Source organism: Leuresthes tenuis, unplaced genomic scaffold (assembly GCF_036924035.1).
Source record: "Leuresthes tenuis unplaced genomic scaffold, fLeuTen1.0.hap1 SCAF_24, whole genome shotgun sequence".
NCBI lineage: Eukaryota > Metazoa > Chordata > Actinopteri > Atheriniformes > Atherinopsidae > Leuresthes > Leuresthes tenuis.
Window position 1 is genome coordinate 14,460,735 of NW_027325378.1, and position 19,135 is coordinate 14,479,869.

Consider the following 19,135-nt stretch of genomic DNA (forward strand, 5'->3'; position numbering starts at 1 on the left):
TTAATAACTGCTTCATTCGTGACCTGGGTGAATCCCCCCCCCCTACTACATTCTTTCAGCATCATTGAGTGTCTAGTTGCAGCACGTGAGGGCAGGGAAACAGTTAGGACCCGCAGGGGTGGTTACATAGAACTGCTTGCCCCCCCCGGGTCATAATGAGCACGTGTACTCAGCTGCTAAAATGTCAGACCCACGAATCCTTGAATGGGGCGGAGTTAAAAACCTCCGAGCAGCTGCACCCAGAAACGGCTCCGGGTCCTTCAGTGTGATCTACGTCGGAACTGGGTTGGGCTGAGGGTGGAGGATCAAAGCAACGTCGGATTATCAAAGATTAACACCCTACCAGTGCAGCAGCAGCAGCAGCAGCGGACTGAGAGGTAAGTGAAATAATATCTCTGTTGTTTAGCTTCGTCGCGTCGAACCAGGCGCGTTGGTTTGCAGCGCGCAAACAGCCGCTGAGCCCCGCTGGAGCCTCCAAGTATGTAGTTTAGAGGTCATGTCGATCGCATTAGACTGTCAGTGCACTCCTGCGGAATCCGCGATCTCTCTGAGCAGTGGAGTAGGCGGTAATGTTAATCCTCTGTGTTTTCCTATGAAGCCCCATTCCTTTAAAATAACACTTAACCTGCCGCCCGTCTGCTGTGACACTTCCAGTCTGAGTGGATTCGATTTTAAATCACAAGCAGAAGCCTGCCGTCTGATTCCTCATGCATCAAAGCGGTTCCTGCATGTGAAACACATTTATAGAATATGTAGAGTTCATATCAGTGTGAACTCACCTGTGCACAAACTATATGGATGATCATAAAGTATTTCACTAGTTTTAGTGCCCTCAAAGATTTTAATGGCATTCAGTTGCAGGGTGTTGCATAGAATATGTGTGAATGTGTTGGAATGTGTCAAAACCAAACAAAACTTTGGGATGAAGTGTGCAGGAGAGGGAAAGCAACAGAGAGCAAAGGGCTGACTTTGCACTGCAAGCTTGGTAGCAGCCGATTAGAAATACAGACATTGATCGTGGCTGTAATTGTTATCCACTCTTATTTCTCCCTCTTAGCTTCTCCAACTCCACTAGACTCAGAGGCAGCACTCTTCCCTCTTCCCATTATGGCTCAGAGTAAGGGGAAATTCGACTTCGCCATCGACCGCGGCGGCACCTTTACAGACGTGTTTGCCCGGCTGCCTGATGGCCGTGAGAGAGTCCTGAAACTGCTCTCCAGGGACCCTCAGAACTACAAAGACGCTCCCACTGAGGGGATCCGCAGAATCTTAGAGGAGGTAACACGAGGAGTGGATCAGTACATTTTTACACGTGTTTCTGCTCTCTGTAGTTAATGTTATAGCTTTGCTGGATTAGAGATCACATGGCAAATGTCTTAAAAGTTATGCAGTTAAGTTGTAACTGGAAAGTAACTACAAACATACCACTGTTTAGGACACCTCCCAACAAGCGAGTGTGATTTAAGTTTATTATTCACTACATCTGTTGTAACTTGAAGCGCTTCTTGGATAACATTTTTAACAGAAAGCTGCTTTATTACTTTGAGTATAAAATTGCTTTATGTGGACCTTTTTAAGTTCACGATAATTCCTTCTGCAGCTATCTCTTTGACCCAAAGTATATGGGACGTAATCCATAATTGTATCCATTCTTTGGCAGGAAACTGGGCAGGTTTTTCCTCGCGATCGGCCTGTAGACACCTCTCCGATTGGCTGGATCAGAATGGGCACCACAGTGGCAACCAATGCACTGCTGGAAAGAGAAGGAGAAAGGACGGCACTCCTGGTCACAAAGGGATTCAAGGATTTGCTGCACATTGGCACGCAGGCCCGGCCGAAGCTGTTTGATTTGGTCTGTAGGACTTGTTCTGCTATTTTCACAGCTGCAAAGGCTTTTCAGCAACTCGGCGTCAGTACTGTGCGTCGTGTTCCTGAGCAGCTTTCATAGGAGAGCCTGTGCCTCTGCCACACAGCGTTTAGTTATTAGTTTATGTTGCAGAGACTGGTGCTAGGTCCTGGAGTTTGCCCCCAGATCAGTTGTACTATTAACGGTTTCAGTGGCCACTCATCTATGAAGTTGTGAGAGCAGAACAGGAAACGGAGGTGTTCGGCAGACACAACAGAAAGCTCGATGTCTCATGAGCATAATGTTTTGGCACCTTACGAGATCTGAAGTCCCACCCACGTTGACATTAACTTCCACTATGCACGCTGTGTACATTCTGCTGTGTTTTGTCAGATGTCCTGTTTTTTTCCTGCTGCGGTTTCACGTGAAACTTGCATGTGGTTCACAGGAGGTCGCGGTGCCTGACGTGCTGTATGAGGAGGTCATAGAGGTGGACGAACGAGTCGTCCTCAAGCAAGAGGACTGCGAGCTGCCCGGGAAACATCCAAAACATTTGGTGACAGGTGTGAAACACCTTAGCTTTTAGTCTTCTGTTTATGCGATAAAGAGGGTTTTTTTTTCATCCTTTTCCATCAGTGTGTCCTGTGCTCCTCTACAGGACGCGCTGCTCAGTAACTGCCTGAAACGTCCCATTTGTTGCTTCACTTACAGGTGTCCTATGAATGAAAGTGCATCAACTACTCTGCTCACTTTTCACCTTGGTTGCTTAATATTACTTCATATCTGGCTTATAAGGCATTCTTTGAGCAACAAGTCCATGCAATTTCCACCGTTTTCATTTTAGCAGCTTTCTTTAGCATTAGCCAAATACTGCTTTATGTCACCAAAAGCTGGAACACTTGTTTAGTTGTCAGTGACGGTTATAAATGTATCGTAGCTTTAGATCTCATATTTATACTCGATGGTAGAAATAGATAAAGTACTTTTGCAGTCACCGGCACACCAGCAGTGTGCAGCATAGTTTGCATTAATCTGCGTGATCCGTGTTTGCATTTCTCAGGCAGGACATTGGAAACTCTGGAAGTGTGGAAGGGCATCGATCTGGAGCAAGTGGAAAAAGACCTGAGAGGAGTTTTGTCCCGCGGTATCACCAGTCTGGCAGTCCTCCTGCTGCACTCATACACGTCAGTACAAAGACGACAGTTTCAAATTTAGTTAAGACCCCAATCTGAGCTCCTTTCTTCCAGTATCTTACTTTCCTTTCCAGGAAATCTCTAGATTCTTTACTTCATCTGATACGTGATTATATCATTCCCACTCACACTATGTCACTGTCTCTGTGGGAGTAGCACAGCATATGTCAATGGTGTCCAATAGCCTGCTCCTATTGTCTGTATAACCAACACTATTTAGTGGGTGGAAGTTCATGTATGTGTCCCCCCCCCCCCCCTTTTTTTTCTACTCCTTGGCTTCAGATGCACACACCCTCTAGTTTCTGTAATAGATAACAATCAAAGAGCTTGAGGTGGATGCGTTCTTTGAAGAGGCAAACATGATGTGTGCTGAATTGGCTCAATAAGTTCATGTTCGACTCAGTTTCCAGGTCAACCTCGCGTCTTCCTTTCTCCGTCGCAGGTGGTCTGTTCATGAGGAGGCAGTGGGCACCCTGGCGCGCAGTCTGGGCTTCACACAGGTGTCTCTTTCCAGCGTGGTCATGCCGATGGTGCGGGCGGTGCCTCGCGGCTACACCGTCTGTGCCGACGCCTACCTCACACCCAAAATTCACCAGTATTTGAAAGGCTTCACCTCTGGCTTCAAGGGTGCCCTGAAGGTCTGTTGGTGTGTGTGTGTCCCACATCGTATACAGTACCACAGGTCTAAATGTTGTCCTGTAGAACAGAGGAATGATTTTTCCATGAAATGTCCCATTGTTGGAAAACATTACAAAAACCATTGCATTTCGGTATAAGTTTAAAAGGTTTGTCATCCAAATATAAACCGAAGCCATCTCAGTGTCTTATTTCCGTGTGTCCCTCAGGATGTGGATGTCTTGTTCATGCAATCAGATGGAGGTCTGACCCCCATGGAGCAGTTTTGCGGTTCGCGGGCTGTTCTGTCTGGCCCCGCGGGGGGTGTGGTGGGATACGCCATCACTTCCTACAGCCAGATGGAGAAGAAGCCTGTAATTGGCTTTGACATGGGGGGTGAGTGTGTGGGAGGGGTGGGGGGGACAAAGCTATTAACTCCTGGAGCTGTGCAGCTTCCTGATATTGTTTTGCAGCTGTTTGTGTCCACTCTTGTTGTCGTTTCTTTCTTCCTTTCGGACACTTCTGGGGTTTGCGTTTGACAAATTGTCTTAACATTTTTATATGTGACTTCTTTATGTTTTTTTTGGCTGTCGTTCCGACGCGTCATGCTTCTGTCCTCCTGACTCCGTCTGTTTTGTGTTGCCGTGTTTTCCCCGCAGGAACCTCCACTGATGTGAGCCGATATGCAGGCCAGTATGAACACGTGTTCGAAGCTACCACAGCTGGGGTCACTCTGCAAGCTCCTCAGCTGGACATCAACACTGTCGCTGCAGGAGGAGGATCTCGGCTATTTTTCAGGTGAGTGTGCACTAGTGATGTAACAGAATGTTGAATTCATTCCGAAGCTTAGGAAAGGGGAGATTAGTTTGCTGTTAAAATGGCATTTCACATATTTACAGAAGCTTTGTGTGTCTAAAGGTCTTCTTTGGTGTTTCATTTCTTTATATTTTGAACCAACCTTCTTGTAATATTTCTTGTGTCTTTGAGCATTAGCTCTCCAAGCTCTCTGAATGTCTTTCGAAGTTTTACTTTGGACATTGGCTGCTTTTTCACTCATTTTCAGTCCAATCCTTGCAACTGACCATTTCCACAGGAATATGGTTTTTTTTTTTATTATTATTATTTGTTAAGCCAGATAATAATATAAGCATAAAAGGGCACCTAACTCAAGGGACACGCCAGTGTGTTGTGTCTATACATAACAGATAAACAACCAGTTCTGAACTGTATTTTTAGGCACTTTATTACTAGCAACGTGTCAGAAAGACAAAATATGTTTTCCATGGAAGGGTGGCTGTCAAGAAGCCATTCGTAAGGAAGAGAAACGGGGACAAAAGGCTGAGGTGTGATAAATGACAAAAGACCTGGACTGAAAATCAGGGACAACAGGTCTAGAAGAGCTTTGGAACGTCAGTCAAGATCCCTTTAGAACTGTTCCTGAAGACTACTTAAAGAAATGATAAGAGAGCTTGTCTAAGAGGCTTCAGCCTGAGTTGAAGAATGACGGTGCTCAAACCAAATATTGACTTTTGGGTTTATTAGAACCATACAATTCTGGTTTTTTGCCTTTTGTATATATTGTATTTCCATTTATGTTTGCACCAGTTTCAAGAAACTGCTGCACGTATTTCCTGCTTTTCTTTGGATGTGAAATTAAATGAGGGGTGGCTGAAGACCTCCTACAGTACTGTAACTGTGTTATTTATGCCTACACCTGCGGTGGATCATTAACCCTGGGCTGTGAAAGAATTACACGTATGAAAATACCTGTAAAGTGTGTAGGTTGTAAAAATGAGAAAAGCTATAAAAGATTCAAGCTCTTAAATCTAGCTGTTAGAACTCTGCTTTATTCATTTGAAATGTGCTTGATTTATGGAGTTTTTTTCATTTTCCTTTTCTTTTTTTAACCCCCCATGACCTCGCTCCTTTCTCTGCATTTTGTCTTTTTTCTTCCCCTCCTACCAGATCAGGGATGTTTGTCGTTGGTCCAGAGTCTGCAGGTGCACATCCAGGACCGGCCTGCTACAGAAAAGGTGAAAGACCTGGTGACAGGCTTGTGTTTCTATTAATCTTTTACTTTCTTTAGCTGTGCTTCTTTCAGCCCACAGCCTAGTAGATGAATAGCCGTACATTTCCATCCCACTTTTCCCACCAGCCGTGGGTTCATGTACGCTTACAGTCATGTTCCTGTAACTACAAGTTTCACCCTCAGTGCTGTCAGACAAAGATCAACAGACACGGAGCTGGGATGTTTCAGTTATCCCATCTTTGTCTTTTACTCTTCTCTAGGTTAATAATCTGTTTAATGTACATGAAGGTTAGAAATGTAATCAAGTCAGATGCTATAATTCAAATGTGTCTCATAGTTCTCAGTTAGAGCTGTAATGTGGAAGGAAATCCGAATCCAACTTGATTTTAGACATGTCATGCAAAGGTAGCCTTTAGCTACGGAACATACACAACATAATGATGACTGGGAATCCCTGTGGAATTTTCTTAGGTGGCCCTCTGACTGTGACCGACGCTAACCTTGCCCTGGGTCGCCTCCTTCCTTCCTTCTTCCCAAAAATCTTTGGTCCCGCTGAGAATGAACCTTTGTGCTTGGAGGACACCATGAAGCATTTCCACCGTCTCAATCAGGAGATCAACGGCTTCCTGTCCTCCAACCAATCGCAGGCATCTATCTTTACTGAAATTTACTTGAAAATTCTAAAGGGAATAAATGATGTGAAAGATAATTATTTTTTTCTTTTCTTTTCCTTCACTTTTTTTTCTATTTCCAAGGTGGGGGAAAATGGGGCCAAGAACTCACAGAGCAGCATGTTGCCGAACAGCCAATCAAAGATGAGCGTGGAGGAGGTTGCTATGGGATTCATTCGTGTTGCCAATGAAGCCATGTGCCGACCAATCAGAGCTCTGACGCAGGTATTATTTTTGTATTTGTATTTGTCTTCACATGTTTGAGTTTACACTTTTTAAACTACCCCCCCGTTCATTTCCACAGGCCAAAGGTCACGATACGTCTCAACATGTGTTGGCATGTTTCGGGGGCGCAGGCGGCCAACATGCCTGCGCTATTGCCCGATCCCTGGGAATGAAGACGGTCTTTATACATAAGTAAGTTTGATAGAGTGCATGTGTGATTCACAAAGAGATGGATGTTGAGGTGTTGTTTTGTATGTAGCTTATCATGGTGCACCACTCTGAGCGCTTGTTTGTGCGGTTTGTAGGTACAGTGGGGTCCTGTCAGCCTACGGTTTGGCTCTGGCAGATGTTGTGGAGGAGGTGCAGGAGCCGTGCTCACTGCGGTACGAGCAGCAGTCTTTCACCACGCTCGACCGCAGCGTGGAGCAGCTCTCCAAACGCTGCCGCGATACGCTCCGTGCACGCGGCTTCACCAGGTCAGAGGCAACGAAAACACCACATGGGCTGGGGTTTAGCTCGAGGATATCCTGGTGTGTCGTCCCGTTAACGTTAATTACCATGATGACAAATTAACGCTTATGTTTTATTTTCTTGTCTAGAAATCTACTTAATCTGTACCTTGTGGGATTATTTGGACACTAATGAGTCAGTCAACATTTGAGTCAGTCAAAATAAAAAAATAAAAAAAGTTCTAACAACACTGATAAAGTAGCAGATATAGTCACACAAGCACATCCCCTCAAACTCGAGGCTTATTCATTTGAATCAAACAAGCCACATACAGCATTTGTACCCGCAGATATATCAACTATATTTGAACTTCTTCTGTCTTGTCTTCTTCAGCAGTCAGATAACCACTGAGGTTTTCCTCCACCTGCGTTACGAAGGCACCGACTGCGCTCTCATGGTTACTGCTGACGGTTACCCCAGCAACTCCCAGTCCTGTCAAGCTGGCGACTTCCGCAGTGCCTTCACCAAACGGTTTGCTGAGTGCACCCATTTATTTCTTAATGTTCACGCGTGGGTGTCTCAATGATTTCTGCTTACTCTGTGGCTCCTCTCCACTCTACATGTGTTTACACTGTGTTAGCAAACGCACCGTGAAGTTAATGGCTCGGCAAACTTACTTCCGTCTTTATTTGTTCGCTTTAGTTATCTGAAGGAGTTTGGCTTCACTATCCCAGACAGAGCCATCATGGTGGATGACATCAGAGTGAGGGGTTGTGGGAAATCTGGTATCAAGTCAGTGTATAAACCAAAGATGGGACACAAACAAGCCAAACCTGTCACGGTAAACAAAGTCAGAAAAGACTCAACTAGCTAATGTTGGGAATATTCTGTGCTATCTATGAAACATTGATGTTTTGATGAAATTAAGCTCTCATGGTCACGCCACCTTATCTTTGCTCTTCTCCGTAGATGACCAAGTGTTACTTTGAGGGTGGTTACCTGGACACCAGTGTGTATCTATGGGAGGAGCTGCCATGTGGTCACCGCATCCAAGGACCAGCCATCATCATTGACAAAAACAGGCAAAAACATTCTCAGCTTACTACCAGTTTACTACTCTCAGATTATTTCTGAGTGTGTGCTTCCCTAAATTAATTTCAGTCTGTTAGAAATATTGGTTTTATTTTCCTGGGTGGAGTGTTAACAGGTTTTGGTTTGATGTACTTCAGCTGCAGATTTATTTAGCCTCTCCAAATATGTGTATGTATGTAAAATATTGAGGTTTTTTTTCTCTTTCCTCCATCAGCACCATCCTGGTGGAGCCATGCTGTGAGGCCCGTCTGACAGAAGGGGGCGATGTTTGCATGACTGTTGGCTCAGACCCGCACACTGTGATCGGCACTGAGCTCAACACTGTGCAGCTCTCCATCTTCTCCCACCGCTTCATGAGCATTGCAGGTATGCCACGGTTTAAAGGGGGGGGGGGCGATTAGAAGTCTGTTACAAGCTTTTACTTCCTGTTTTTATTTCCTTGGGTTTTTCCTGTCATCCACCACAGAGCAGATGGGCAGAGTCCTCCAGAGAACCTCCATCTCTACAAACATCAAGGAGCGTCTTGACTTCTCCTGTGCTGTGTTTGGGCCAGATGGAGGTCTGGTGTCCAATGCACCCCACATTCCTGTCCACCTGGGAGCCATGCAAGAAACTGTGCAGTACCAGGTGACAGTCCTAGAGATGAGTGTTCCTGAGTGTTGTCATGTTGCTGTAGCAAAAACCAAATCAGAGTGATAGTAAATATGTTTTTCCTCTTCTCTGAACAGATCAGATCGCAGGGGAACAAGCTGAAAGAAGGGGATGTGATTCTGAGTAACCACCCGTGTGCCGGTGGCAGCCATCTCCCAGATCTCACAGTAATCACACCGGTCAGCCTGCCTCTCTCTCTCTTTCATTCCTATTTCTTTTTTCTTTTTTTTATGTTTTACTCCTCACCTTGATTGTTTGCACATCTGTCCTCTCAGGTGTTCAGAAAAGGAGTCAGCAGTCCTGTGTTCTTTGTAGCCAGCAGGGGACATCATGCTGACATCGGAGGCATCACTCCAGGCTCAATGCCCCCCCACTCCACCTCCCTTCAGCAGGAGGGGGCGGTCTTCATTTCCTTTAAGCTTGTAACCGGAGGGGTCTTCCAGGAAGAAGGTAAGGCAAGAGGAGGTGTGGCAGCAGTAATGAAAGACCAACTTTCCCACAACCACAGCCAGCAATTGCATTTCGGCCTCTCCCCACTTAATCCACAGTTAATCCATCTATAAGAAAACAATTGCTTAAGATATTTAAAATGGGGACTTTTTCCCTTCATAACATGTGGTCCAGTCTTCCTTGTGATAAAGGAGATAAGAGTGGATGCACTGAAGAATCTTTCTTTAGCATTTAGATAATTCAGCCTGTTCTTATCTGTAGATATTTTCAGGTCATTTAAGTAATTTAGGAGCCTTTCTAGCTTTAAACAAAAAGGGGAAACGTGTTTGACCAGACCCACAACCTCAATGTACTTTTCCACTTTTAATGATAAAAGCAGGGAAAAAGCAGAGCTGTCATTAGTCCACAAGTCAAGATACAGTCCTTTTTTGTAACTTATCTCTTTTTCACTCTGTTTGCCACTGGCTTCCTCTTTTGCCTCTTCCACTTCTCTCCATATCAGCTGTTACCGAGGCCCTGATGGCTCCGGCCCAGTACCCGGGCTGCTCTGGGACTCGTAATCTCCACGACAACCTGTCAGACCTGCGGGCTCAGGTGGCAGCCAATCGGAGAGGTAGCCAGCTGGTGGGAGAGTTGATTGACAGCTATGGTCTAGCAGTGGTTCAGGCCTACATGGGCTACATCCAGGTAATATTGCTGCAACCAAAAACTTTGTTTCCAAACAAGCAGGGGTGTGAACTGTCACTGTTGTAGTGCAACAGCAGCCTCTGTGTGACTTGTTTCAGAGTAATGCTGAGCTGGCAGTGAGGGACATGCTGAGAGACTTTGCACGTCGGCGGCGGCAACAGACTGGCTCCTTGGAGGTAGAGTCGGAGGATTTTATGGATGATGGAACGCCAATCAGATTGCGGGTTCAGATTAATGAAAAAGAGGTGAGGGGGGGAGCATCTCGAGAGGATAATCCTAATTGCGGAACAAATTGAAAACTCAGGATATAAATCGCTGCAGACTTCTATTGTCTAAAAGACCGGTTAGACATGTGCATTCTGTGCATTCAATTAAATGAATAAACCTCCATCATTACAGGGCAGTGCGGTGTTTGACTTCACAGGGACGGGAACAGAAGTGTGGGGGAACTGCAATGCTCCACGGGCCATCACCCTGTCTGCTCTCATCTACTGCCTGCGCTGCATGGTGGGACAGGACATTCCCCTCAATCAGGTGAAAACGGTGGTTTTCTTAGGAGCTCGCTGCTGACTCGGAATAAAGCTTTGATTGTGTGTTTTTGGCAGTCGTGAGCACTCGGCTACTTGTTGTCAGAATCAAAGCCATATGCTTTAATTCCTGCACAGAGAGAAACTGTAATCATGAATTAAATAGTTTTTTTTTTTTTAAGCTTTTTGGTTTATTTTTGCTTAATCAGGGTTGTCTCACACCAATCAAAGTCATCGTCCCCCCCGGCTCCATCCTCCAGCCTTCCCAGGATGCAGCTGTTGTCGGGGGTAATGTGCTCACATCCCAGAGAGTGGTAGATGTCATCTTTAAGGCGTTTGAGGTGTGCGCTGCCTCACAGGTAAGACATCATTTATTTAATGTTTTTTGGGTTTTTTTTGTCATATTTCATTGTGTATCTTAACTTGTTTGCTGGTTTATCCTTCTTCTGTTAGGGCTGCATGAACAACATTTCATTTGGCAGTGAAAAAGTTGGTTATTATGAGACAGTTGCTGGGGGAGCTGGGGCAGGGCCTGGCTGGAATGGGCGGAGTGGAGTGCACAGTCACATGACCAACACCCGCATCACTGATCCAGAGATTTTGGAGAAGAGGTGGGATGAATTTCAGTCGAGGAAATTGGAAGTCTGGATGACTTGTACCCAGTTATGATAGATAATGCCTATTTTTTCTAATGCTACTGTTCTGTATGTTGCTTCTCTCCAGATATCCAGTGATTTTAGAGCAGTTCTCTCTGCGGCCTGGCTCAGGTGGTGCAGGGAAGTACCGCGGTGGAGACGGTGTGATTCGTAAACTCCTGTTCAGAAACAAGGTGGTTTTGTCTGTACTGACAGAGAGGCGAGCCACCTGCCCCTATGGCCTAAAGGGTAATCTCTGAATCTTCTTTCAGGTGTCCTTGACATTTTCATTCGTTTTTGTCTCTTCAATCGACTCAGCCATTTGTCGGGTTTTGTCGTGCAATTAGCCCAGTGATTAGCTGTCCCTTTCTGTCTTCAGACATGTCTTTCTCTTGTGCTCAGGGGGTGAGGATGGAGCAGCAGGGTTGAACCTGCTCCACAGAGCCGATAGCCGAGTCATCAACCTGGGAGCCAAAACCAGTGTCAGCCTTCAGCCAGGGGTAAGACTGTAACACTGTTATACTATAGTGCTTCTGTGTTGTTGCCTTGCATTCCACTCCAATCAATATAGTTAAATGTCTCACTGTTTTCATGTTCTATTGTAAATTTATTGTGAAGTTGTTCACATCTAACAAAGTGTCCCAACTGTTTTTAGAAAATTCTGTCAATAAATCAAACTATAAAAGTGATGAATCGACATCAGACAAATGGCATCAAAAAGTTCTCCCCTTACAGGACATGTTCTGCCTCTACACCCCTGGAGGAGGTGGCTATGGGAGGGAGGATGAGGCAAGCGCTGCACCTCAGAGCAAGCGAAGGCGCTTGAATGAAACATTCCCCGAGAGGGGGAGTGTCTTTGAATACCGAATGGCACAAGAAGGAGTGTGAGGGGGGAAAAAATGAGAAAGAATTGAAGGACCGGCCAGAAGAATGCAGGCAGAATAGGAGGCAGGCTTTTTGTCCAACATGCAACAATTCTAACAATTAGAATTATTAGATATTAATCAGTGATGGCAACAGTTTCAGCTTTATACTGTGAGAACTAAAGAGGGCACTTAGTAAAACTTAGAAGAGAAAAATGTCCTTTTTTCTTTTTCTTTTTTACCTCAACATAACTAGAACAAAATGTTCTGTTTTGCAGCATCTGTGAGTAACATACAGTGGATAACAACCACGAGAAAAGCTAAAAAGGGTTTCAAAAAGATGCCTGATTGACAAGACTTTCACTCAGTGACATGCAATATTCCATGTTAGTTGGAATAATCATTTTTCACACTAACTGAAAAAGTTTTGTAGTACCATTTTAATCAAGTACATTACACTGTATATATAAAATACCCACGTTTGTCATATTAGGTGATACAAAGTGTGTATTTTCATTCTCTGGATTCCTTGTTTTGTTTTTTTTAGTCCGTATCAAAAATTCCAGTAAACTGTCTCAAGATAAAGGCAGTCATGTGAAGCAGCTGCTGATATCTCAACTGAACATTCACCCATCATCACAATGTTAGATGTGACTTCTTGTTTATCTGCTCTTTTAAAGAGACAGACAAATAAACCACAACTATTAGGCTGTCCTCCTCTTTGTCATCTTTCATAGTCAGTCATTTCGGTGGCCAGTTTTTGTTTGGGAAAGGGGGGGGGCAGGTAATCTGTCAAGACTTTACAGACAAATGGGTAAAAAGTGGGAATTAGTTTCATGGGAAAGTTTTTGTCATTATCGAATATAGGGTGCAGTAGTTTTGCATCAAATGTCAAAATTATTAGCTTGGTGTATCTGTTTGAACTCTTGACATGTGAACTTGTTCATAAAAACTGATGTTGTTCATTCAAATCCATTAGCACAGTAAGGAACTGACGCATGAGAACTTCAAATTGTTTCACTGGTGTCTCAGTGTGGAAAAACGTAACACATCCAGGTTGTTGGCCACTCGTGGAGTCCCCTAACTGTTGTTTGTGGGAGGGAGGGGTGCATTTTCCTGCTTAAAGCTGTGTCCCCTCCTCCCGTCTTTGACATCAGGAATGATCGTGGAGCAGAGGACGACGGATGGTGAGGGAGTGCAGGCATGCGTAGGCAGTTGATACAGAGATAGTGATCACAGCAGGGGAAGCAGCAGGAGGCTGACGATAGCTGAACCGTTGATGTAAATCAGCTGGTTGCATGAGAGGTGTATGTGTGCGTCAGGGATCCAATGCAGAGGTAAATAGATTTCAATTCCTGCTGTCGAACCATGATTTGGGGAGGTTTTGAAACTCACCCCCTAACCCTGATTGTTGCGACACTGAATGATCGTAGGAGAGTGAGACTGAACGATCAAGCTTTAAATAAAAGAAGAAAAAAAGATCTGAAAAGAAAATATCAAGTAAATTCAGATGCTTAAAACACAAAATAGTCTGAAAACAGAAAGGGAACCTATGTTTTTATGTCAAAAATTTGCTCCAAATTGGTTAAAAGTAAATAACTCAAATAAAAGGATAGAGAATAGCACTCCCAGGTAATATCAAAGTCTTTTGTTCTTGTTACATCTTTTTACTTAAGTGTCTACATTTGCACCAGCTTACAGTGTTTCTACTTTTTGGTACTGCTATTTTTACCGCTGCATGTTTTTTTCCTAACCAAATTATGAAAGAAAAACAATCATGACTGAACATACTGTAGGCAATTTAGGTGTTTTTCATTTAGCATTTCTCCCGCATTATGACTGATATGGTATTTTCACATGGAAAAGAAAAATCCTGCCTCTTTAGGTTTTACATATTTACATTACAAGGACATCAAAATACAATCTAAAATCAAGGACAATACATATGTTACACTACATCCTTACTTGTGGAACAAAAAGTAAACTGAACAGCAGAATCCGTGTGCGGAAAAACTAAGTCCACAGGAATTAAGAAGGTAAGTAGCAGCCAGGTGCTGCTAATCCAGTGTGCTTCATTAATTAATTAGCATTAAGTGTGAGCACCTCTACAAAAGCAGCAGTTTTGGTAGCTTGCAGCACTGGAACATTCAGGTGTGTGTTTACACAATGCCGAGGAGGAAAGACATTATGAATGATAAGAGAAGCTATTGTTTCTGCCCATAAACCTGGGAAGGGTTGTAAGGTAACATTTAACATGCTAACTGAGGCCTGTAGGGTAGTTAAAGTTCTCAACAGTGTAATTACAGGAAGACTGAATTAACAAGTATGTTTTGTCTCTATCTAAAAAGAACATGACAGCGCAGCTTAGGCTTGCAAAGTTGCATCCGAACAAACCACAAGACTCCTGGAACAATGCTCTTTTGGCAGATGAGACCAAAATAGAGATGTTTGGTCGTACTGCACAACGCCACATCTGGAGGAAAACCAAACGCAGCATATCAGCACAAATACCTCATACTGGCTATCGAGCACGGTGGCGGAGGGGTGATGCTTTGTGCTTGTTTTGCAGCCACACAGGAAACCTTGAGGTCATTAAATCGACCATGAACTCCTCTCTATGTCCGACAGCTAACGTGTGGCCAAAATTGGTTCATGCAACAGGACAATGATCACAAGCACACCAGCAAATTTACAAAAGAGCGGCAGAAAGGGAAGAGAATCAAGGTGTTGGAATGTCCCAGTCAAAGTCCAGACCTCAACCCCTGTGAAACGCTGTTGGGGGACCTTAAGAGAGCTGTGCATAAACAAATCAGATCCGAACTCACTGAACTGATGTAACATTGTAAAGAATTCCTCCGCAACAATGTGACAGACTGATAAGGTTATACAGGAGATGATTACTTCAAGGTAGTGCTGCTGAGGGTGGTTCCACAAAGTATTGGATCATGGGGTGTACTTAGCTTTTCCACACACAAGGCCTCTGCATTTTGGCTTAGTTTTTGTTAAATAAACAATGCCACAGTGTAATGTCATATGTTGTTTAAATGAGGTTGCATTTACCCGATTATAAGGCATGATAAGGACCAGATGATTTGTTTTAATGTGCCAACACAGAAGAGGGTGCACTTTTCTTCACATTGCTCTATACTCGATGGACTTAATAATGAAATGACCTTCTGTCTAACTTAATGTGCTGCTTCTGCCTGTCCTTTCCTGAGTGGCTGCCATGAGTTCAAGCTTTGCCTTCACTATGATGGATGTCATCCTGCCTTAGAAATCTTTAAACTAAAATGGCACGTTTGTTCAATTTGCTTGAGGAAGCACAGTCTCTTGGATTGAATTGTCAATGTCCAAACTGCAAAAATAATAAGCAGTGATGGACAGCATGTTTGTTGAACTAACAGCGATGAGATTTTGGGCCTAAACCAAAAGCTACATTCAAGTAACTATATGTATAATTAAACTTGTCCAACTTGTTTTGGATGATTTTACAGTTTTTAGCAGACTTAATTTTCACATACAACACTTAGCAGCACTCTTAAAATAGACAGCATTTTTATTATAAACCCTGTTCGACTCCAGAACATTCCGGCTGAGTAATGTACAAACATTTGACAAGACAACAGAAAACTGACAAAACATTCACCTGTCATGGGAGGGAGACATTAAAAAGCAGTTTCCTTTGGAAGATTATCAAAATGACAGTGAAATAGTGCAAATAGAAAACAGTTTGAGGTACCTGTGCAGCGATTTATTATCACCAGCGTCATGAGGAGCTGCCAAAATCTCAAAAACATGTTTAAAAAATTGAATCCACCACACAAAGCATTAGTTGAACTAACGTTCACAATATTAGTAACACCACAGCAGGGCACAGGTGTTCAAAAGGTGAGTTCAAGTGATGTAAAGAGTGTGGGATTCCCTAGCTTTCCTCCAAAGTTGAAAACACGGCCAATACGACGATCACTAAGACGGACCATGCTAAATATTTTAGACAAGAAGAAACAACAGTTTATCCTGCTGGCAAGATAAACTGTTAAAAAAAAAAAGAACATTGGACTCATTGGCTCAAATTTAGCAGAGGCAAAAATCCAGGCTATCACACCTGTTTTTTGTTTTGTATTTTTTTTTAAACAGAATTGTAGAGATAATACATTCGACAGTCACAATAAGTTCAGTAGATGACATTCAAAATCAACTCTAATAAAGCAAATGTAAGCTAATAAAACAACAGTGCAAACAGGATCTGCAGTGCAAAGAGCTTATAGTAGTTTCACTGAAACACTGAGGTAGATATTTGTTTTTTTTTATATATATAGTTGTCTGAGGTAGTTTGTTTCAGTAAAACTATGTCATACTCCACAGACTGAAGACAACCACAAGGGTTAGTTCTATAAAAATGCTGACCTAAAAAACAACAGATTTATATCTTACTGTCTGTCAATAACACTGTCTGCAGCTTAACACCCTTTTATAAGTTATAGGAAACAGTCAACCTCTGTTGAGCTGAAGATAAATACTGAAGCTTGAGTTGCAGCAGAATCAGTATTTTAGTATCTGTTTGAGTCTGACAGTCAGTACTGATGGTACCTGTTTATGGGAGCCCCATTTTGCAGGGTGTATTGACTCTGTGCTTGATGATGTGAGTGAGAGTTCTGACTGGTTTGTACCAGTGCATCAAAAACACTCTTATTTGGAGGCACAGATTGCAACATGTTGTCCAGGTCCATGAGCAGGGGAGGGGCTTGAACTGAAACTCGCCTGTTGGGGAGGATGGGCCAATAGGAATGGCCTACGAAGTGGCCAGGTGTCACAGGAGAGCCGCCATAGCTGTAAAGGGGTAGTCCGCTATGTAGAGGCATTAGAGGACCTCCACTGAAACGCATGCTAGGCGGGGCAACAGCATTGGGGGGTGCATACTTTGCATAGGAGGTAGGGAGCTCCCACGGAGGTGCAATAGTTTCCCGTCGTGCTGATTTGTGCAGTGGCGCCCTGCAATCCTCATAACCATCTGACCCCGCTTCACCATCAGGAGGAAGGCGCTTCCCAGTATGGGACAAGCCTCTCCATTCCTCATCAGAGGAAGAGGAGGTAGAGGCAGGGCTTGCAGAGCTGGCAGAGGCACTACGGGCGGAGGCGGCGTAACGAGGTCGTGGAGCCTGCGAGGGCCGATTCATCTCTGCCTCTCCCCAGCAGTCCCTACCAGCCATGTCAACGTCCCCAGAAGCACTGGTTGGTCGTAGGCTGTGAAGCAATGAGTCGATAGCGAAAGACGAATCCAGCTTTGGTCGGAACAAGTCCTCTTGTGGCGGTGAAGGATCTCCTGGGGGCATGGGCGGGAGGGAGGTCACAGAATCACGGGGCGACTCAGATTCTGGCTTGTGACCCTGCAGAATGTAGGGGGCCAGATCCTGAGCAAATATAGTCTCATCCTGGCGCGACACGGCCGTGTTCTGCCTCTTCAGGAGCTCCAGAGGAACACGGCTCAGCTCCACCGCCCAGAAATTACCTTTTCCTTGAGGCTTGCCAGGGTCCTTAAGCACCTAATGGTGGAGGGAGGATTTACTGTGTAAGTTTGGGTTCACAACTTAGTCAAGCTCTACTGACCTAGTTTCACAAATACTCATCACATGACAGTGAAAGATAAGAAACAGTTGTGCACTCTTAGAAGTAGCATTTCCTTGAAGGCCACTGCTGTGGGAATAGTGTAAGGACTTGGCCATTGAATGTTTTTTTAAACATACAAACCTTTACAAAGCAGTCATAAGAGGAGAGGTTGTGTCGCACAGAATCCCGCCAACCTTTGTAGTTTCCTTTGAAAAATGGAAAGAGGGTGCTGATCTCCTTGAGAATCTAGAAAGAAAAATGTCAGAATGATATCAGCTCAAACACAGAAGATGCCTCTTTTTACAATGTTTCAATTTGTGTTTTCAGACACTGTTTGGTGAATTCACAGTGATTTAGTGACACTGCTCTGTACACAAGTGAAATGTTTAGCATTTTCAAAAAAAAGCTAGGTTTTGCCTTGTGTAGATATCAACACGGCAAAGAAAGTCGTGTTATACTTAAGGCAAAACATTTAGAGACCCTTTCAGGGCAAATGCATGTACTGTATATCTTATCACTGCTCCTGATACAGATCAGTGTCTGGTTTCACCCCAGCCCAACCTTATCAAAGCAAACCAACAATGGAGAGGAGCAGTGGTCACCCAAGTGTCACAAAGAGGTGGCTGTTTAGTGTCAGTTCTTGCACTGTAAACGATCAACCCACGTGTTTTAGCAATTCAAAGAACATTCTCCGAGGTGTAGTCTAAAGTAAATACAACTGTGCCTCGTAAGGGAATGATCCCCCACAACAAGATGAAGTCAAGCTCTATGTGCGTAAAACACTCCATGCTACGTCTATAGCCACATGACTCTCAATGTAGAAGTTTACAATTTCATATTTACCTCTGATAACGTCAGCTTTTTCTCTGGGGACCGTTGGATGACCATAGCGATCATTGCAAGATAAGAGTATGGTGGTTTTGGATACCGCTGATAGTTTTTCTTCTTCCCACCACTGCAACGGCCTTTCTCCCGTTCATCTCTCCGTGATTCTTGCTTCCAGTCGCTGTCTTCAGTATTTGGGTATGAGGAGCGAGGTGGTGCGGTTTTATCCATGTATCCAGCGGCACTGCTGATGTGTCCGGAGCGCTCAGAGGGCTTCTCTAAGCGCGGCGTCTGCTGGGGGGCCATCTGAGCCGGGTGGTGAGGCCACTGTTGGGATGGTGAGCTCCGACTTACACCGCTGGGAAGACAGCTGAGCGGCACATCTCTCCAGAAGTCAAGTTGATTGTCGTGATGTTCTCCAAGGTAGGACAGTGCGGGTGGTGCCAGGAGGCTCTGCCCTGGCCAGTGTTTTGTCATGCTGATGCAGCCGGGGGGGTCGGCTGGACAAGGAGCGCGGAGAGGAGGGGGAGGGAGGTCAGAGAGTCGGTCCTTAACTTCTGGCAGACTGCTGGCTCCAGGTTGACTCTATTTGAAGAGCAAACAATTAACAGTTTCATGTAAATCCCGCTGCGTAATCGAGGAGGGAATGGCTCGTTATCTGAGAGCTGAATGACTGATCGTCTTTGGGGGGGCTGGGGAGGGTTTGTGTATGAAAAGTAGGCAAAGAAAGACACTAAATTCCCATATTGCAAATTTCAGTAAGATATAC

At 44.4% G+C, this 19,135-nt stretch overlaps 2 protein-coding genes across 5 annotated transcripts; one reads left to right on the forward strand and one right to left on the reverse strand.

The window, feature by feature from the left end:
- Positions 1 to 220: 220 nt before the first annotated feature.
- oplah (5-oxoprolinase, ATP-hydrolysing) lies at positions 221 to 12,448 on the forward strand. 4 transcript variants are annotated; one of them, XM_072378213.1, is made up of 28 exons: positions 221 to 377; positions 1,058 to 1,278; positions 1,661 to 1,852; positions 2,295 to 2,409; positions 2,907 to 3,030; positions 3,482 to 3,677; positions 3,885 to 4,050; positions 4,314 to 4,452; positions 5,620 to 5,687; positions 6,155 to 6,330; positions 6,439 to 6,579; positions 6,659 to 6,771; positions 6,885 to 7,055; positions 7,423 to 7,560; positions 7,732 to 7,870; positions 7,999 to 8,111; positions 8,336 to 8,487; positions 8,588 to 8,748; positions 8,850 to 8,951; positions 9,048 to 9,222; positions 9,725 to 9,909; positions 10,008 to 10,154; positions 10,309 to 10,443; positions 10,646 to 10,795; positions 10,890 to 11,047; positions 11,160 to 11,320; positions 11,474 to 11,571; positions 11,807 to 12,448. In XM_072378213.1, the coding sequence occupies exons 2-28, from the start codon at positions 1,108 to 1,110 to the stop codon at positions 11,957 to 11,959; spliced, it is 3,939 nt and encodes a 1,312-aa protein (XP_072234314.1). In that variant the 5' UTR covers positions 221 to 377; positions 1,058 to 1,107; the 3' UTR covers positions 11,960 to 12,448. The 4 variants fall into 4 exon arrangements, with proteins under 4 accessions (XP_072234314.1, XP_072234316.1, XP_072234317.1 ...); XM_072378215.1 differs by having other exon boundaries at positions 7,426 to 7,560; XM_072378214.1 differs by lacking the exon at positions 221 to 377 and adding an exon at positions 904 to 976.
- Positions 12,449 to 16,508: 4,060 nt separating this feature from the next.
- Positions 16,509 to 18,843, reverse strand: foxh1 (forkhead box H1). The gene is made up of 3 exons (XM_072378907.1): positions 18,385 to 18,843; positions 17,683 to 17,787; positions 16,509 to 17,477 (listed from the first exon to the last, which is right to left on the reverse strand). Exons 1-3 carry the CDS (start codon positions 18,841 to 18,843, stop codon positions 16,509 to 16,511), a joined length of 1,533 nt encoding a protein of 510 aa, XP_072235008.1.
- Positions 18,844 to 19,135: the final 292 nt, after the last annotated feature.

What these genes read in the sequence shown, in the direction of transcription:
- foxh1 (XM_072378907.1), bottom strand. Translation starts at nt 18,843, where the DNA reads ATGACAAAACACTGGCCAGGGCAGAGCCTCCTGGCACCACCCGCACTG. An exon ending in AAAAGCTGACGTTATCAGAG is followed by an intron (nt 17,788 to 18,384) that starts GTAAATATGAAA and finishes TTTTCTTTCTAG; the next exon opens with ATTCTCAAGGAGATCAGCAC. An exon ending in CTTATGACTGCTTTGTAAAG is followed by an intron (nt 17,478 to 17,682) that starts GTTTGTATGTTT and finishes CTCCACCATTAG; the next exon opens with GTGCTTAAGGACCCTGGCAA.
- oplah (XM_072378213.1), top strand. Translation starts at nt 1,108, where the DNA reads ATGGCTCAGAGTAAGGGGAAATTCGACTTCGCCATCGACCGCGGCGGC. An exon ending in ACCGGCCTGCTACAGAAAAG is followed by an intron (nt 5,688 to 6,154) that starts GTGAAAGACCTG and finishes GAATTTTCTTAG; the next exon opens with GTGGCCCTCTGACTGTGACC. An exon ending in GTGTCAGCCTTCAGCCAGGG is followed by an intron (nt 11,572 to 11,806) that starts GTAAGACTGTAA and finishes CTCCCCTTACAG; the next exon opens with GACATGTTCTGCCTCTACAC.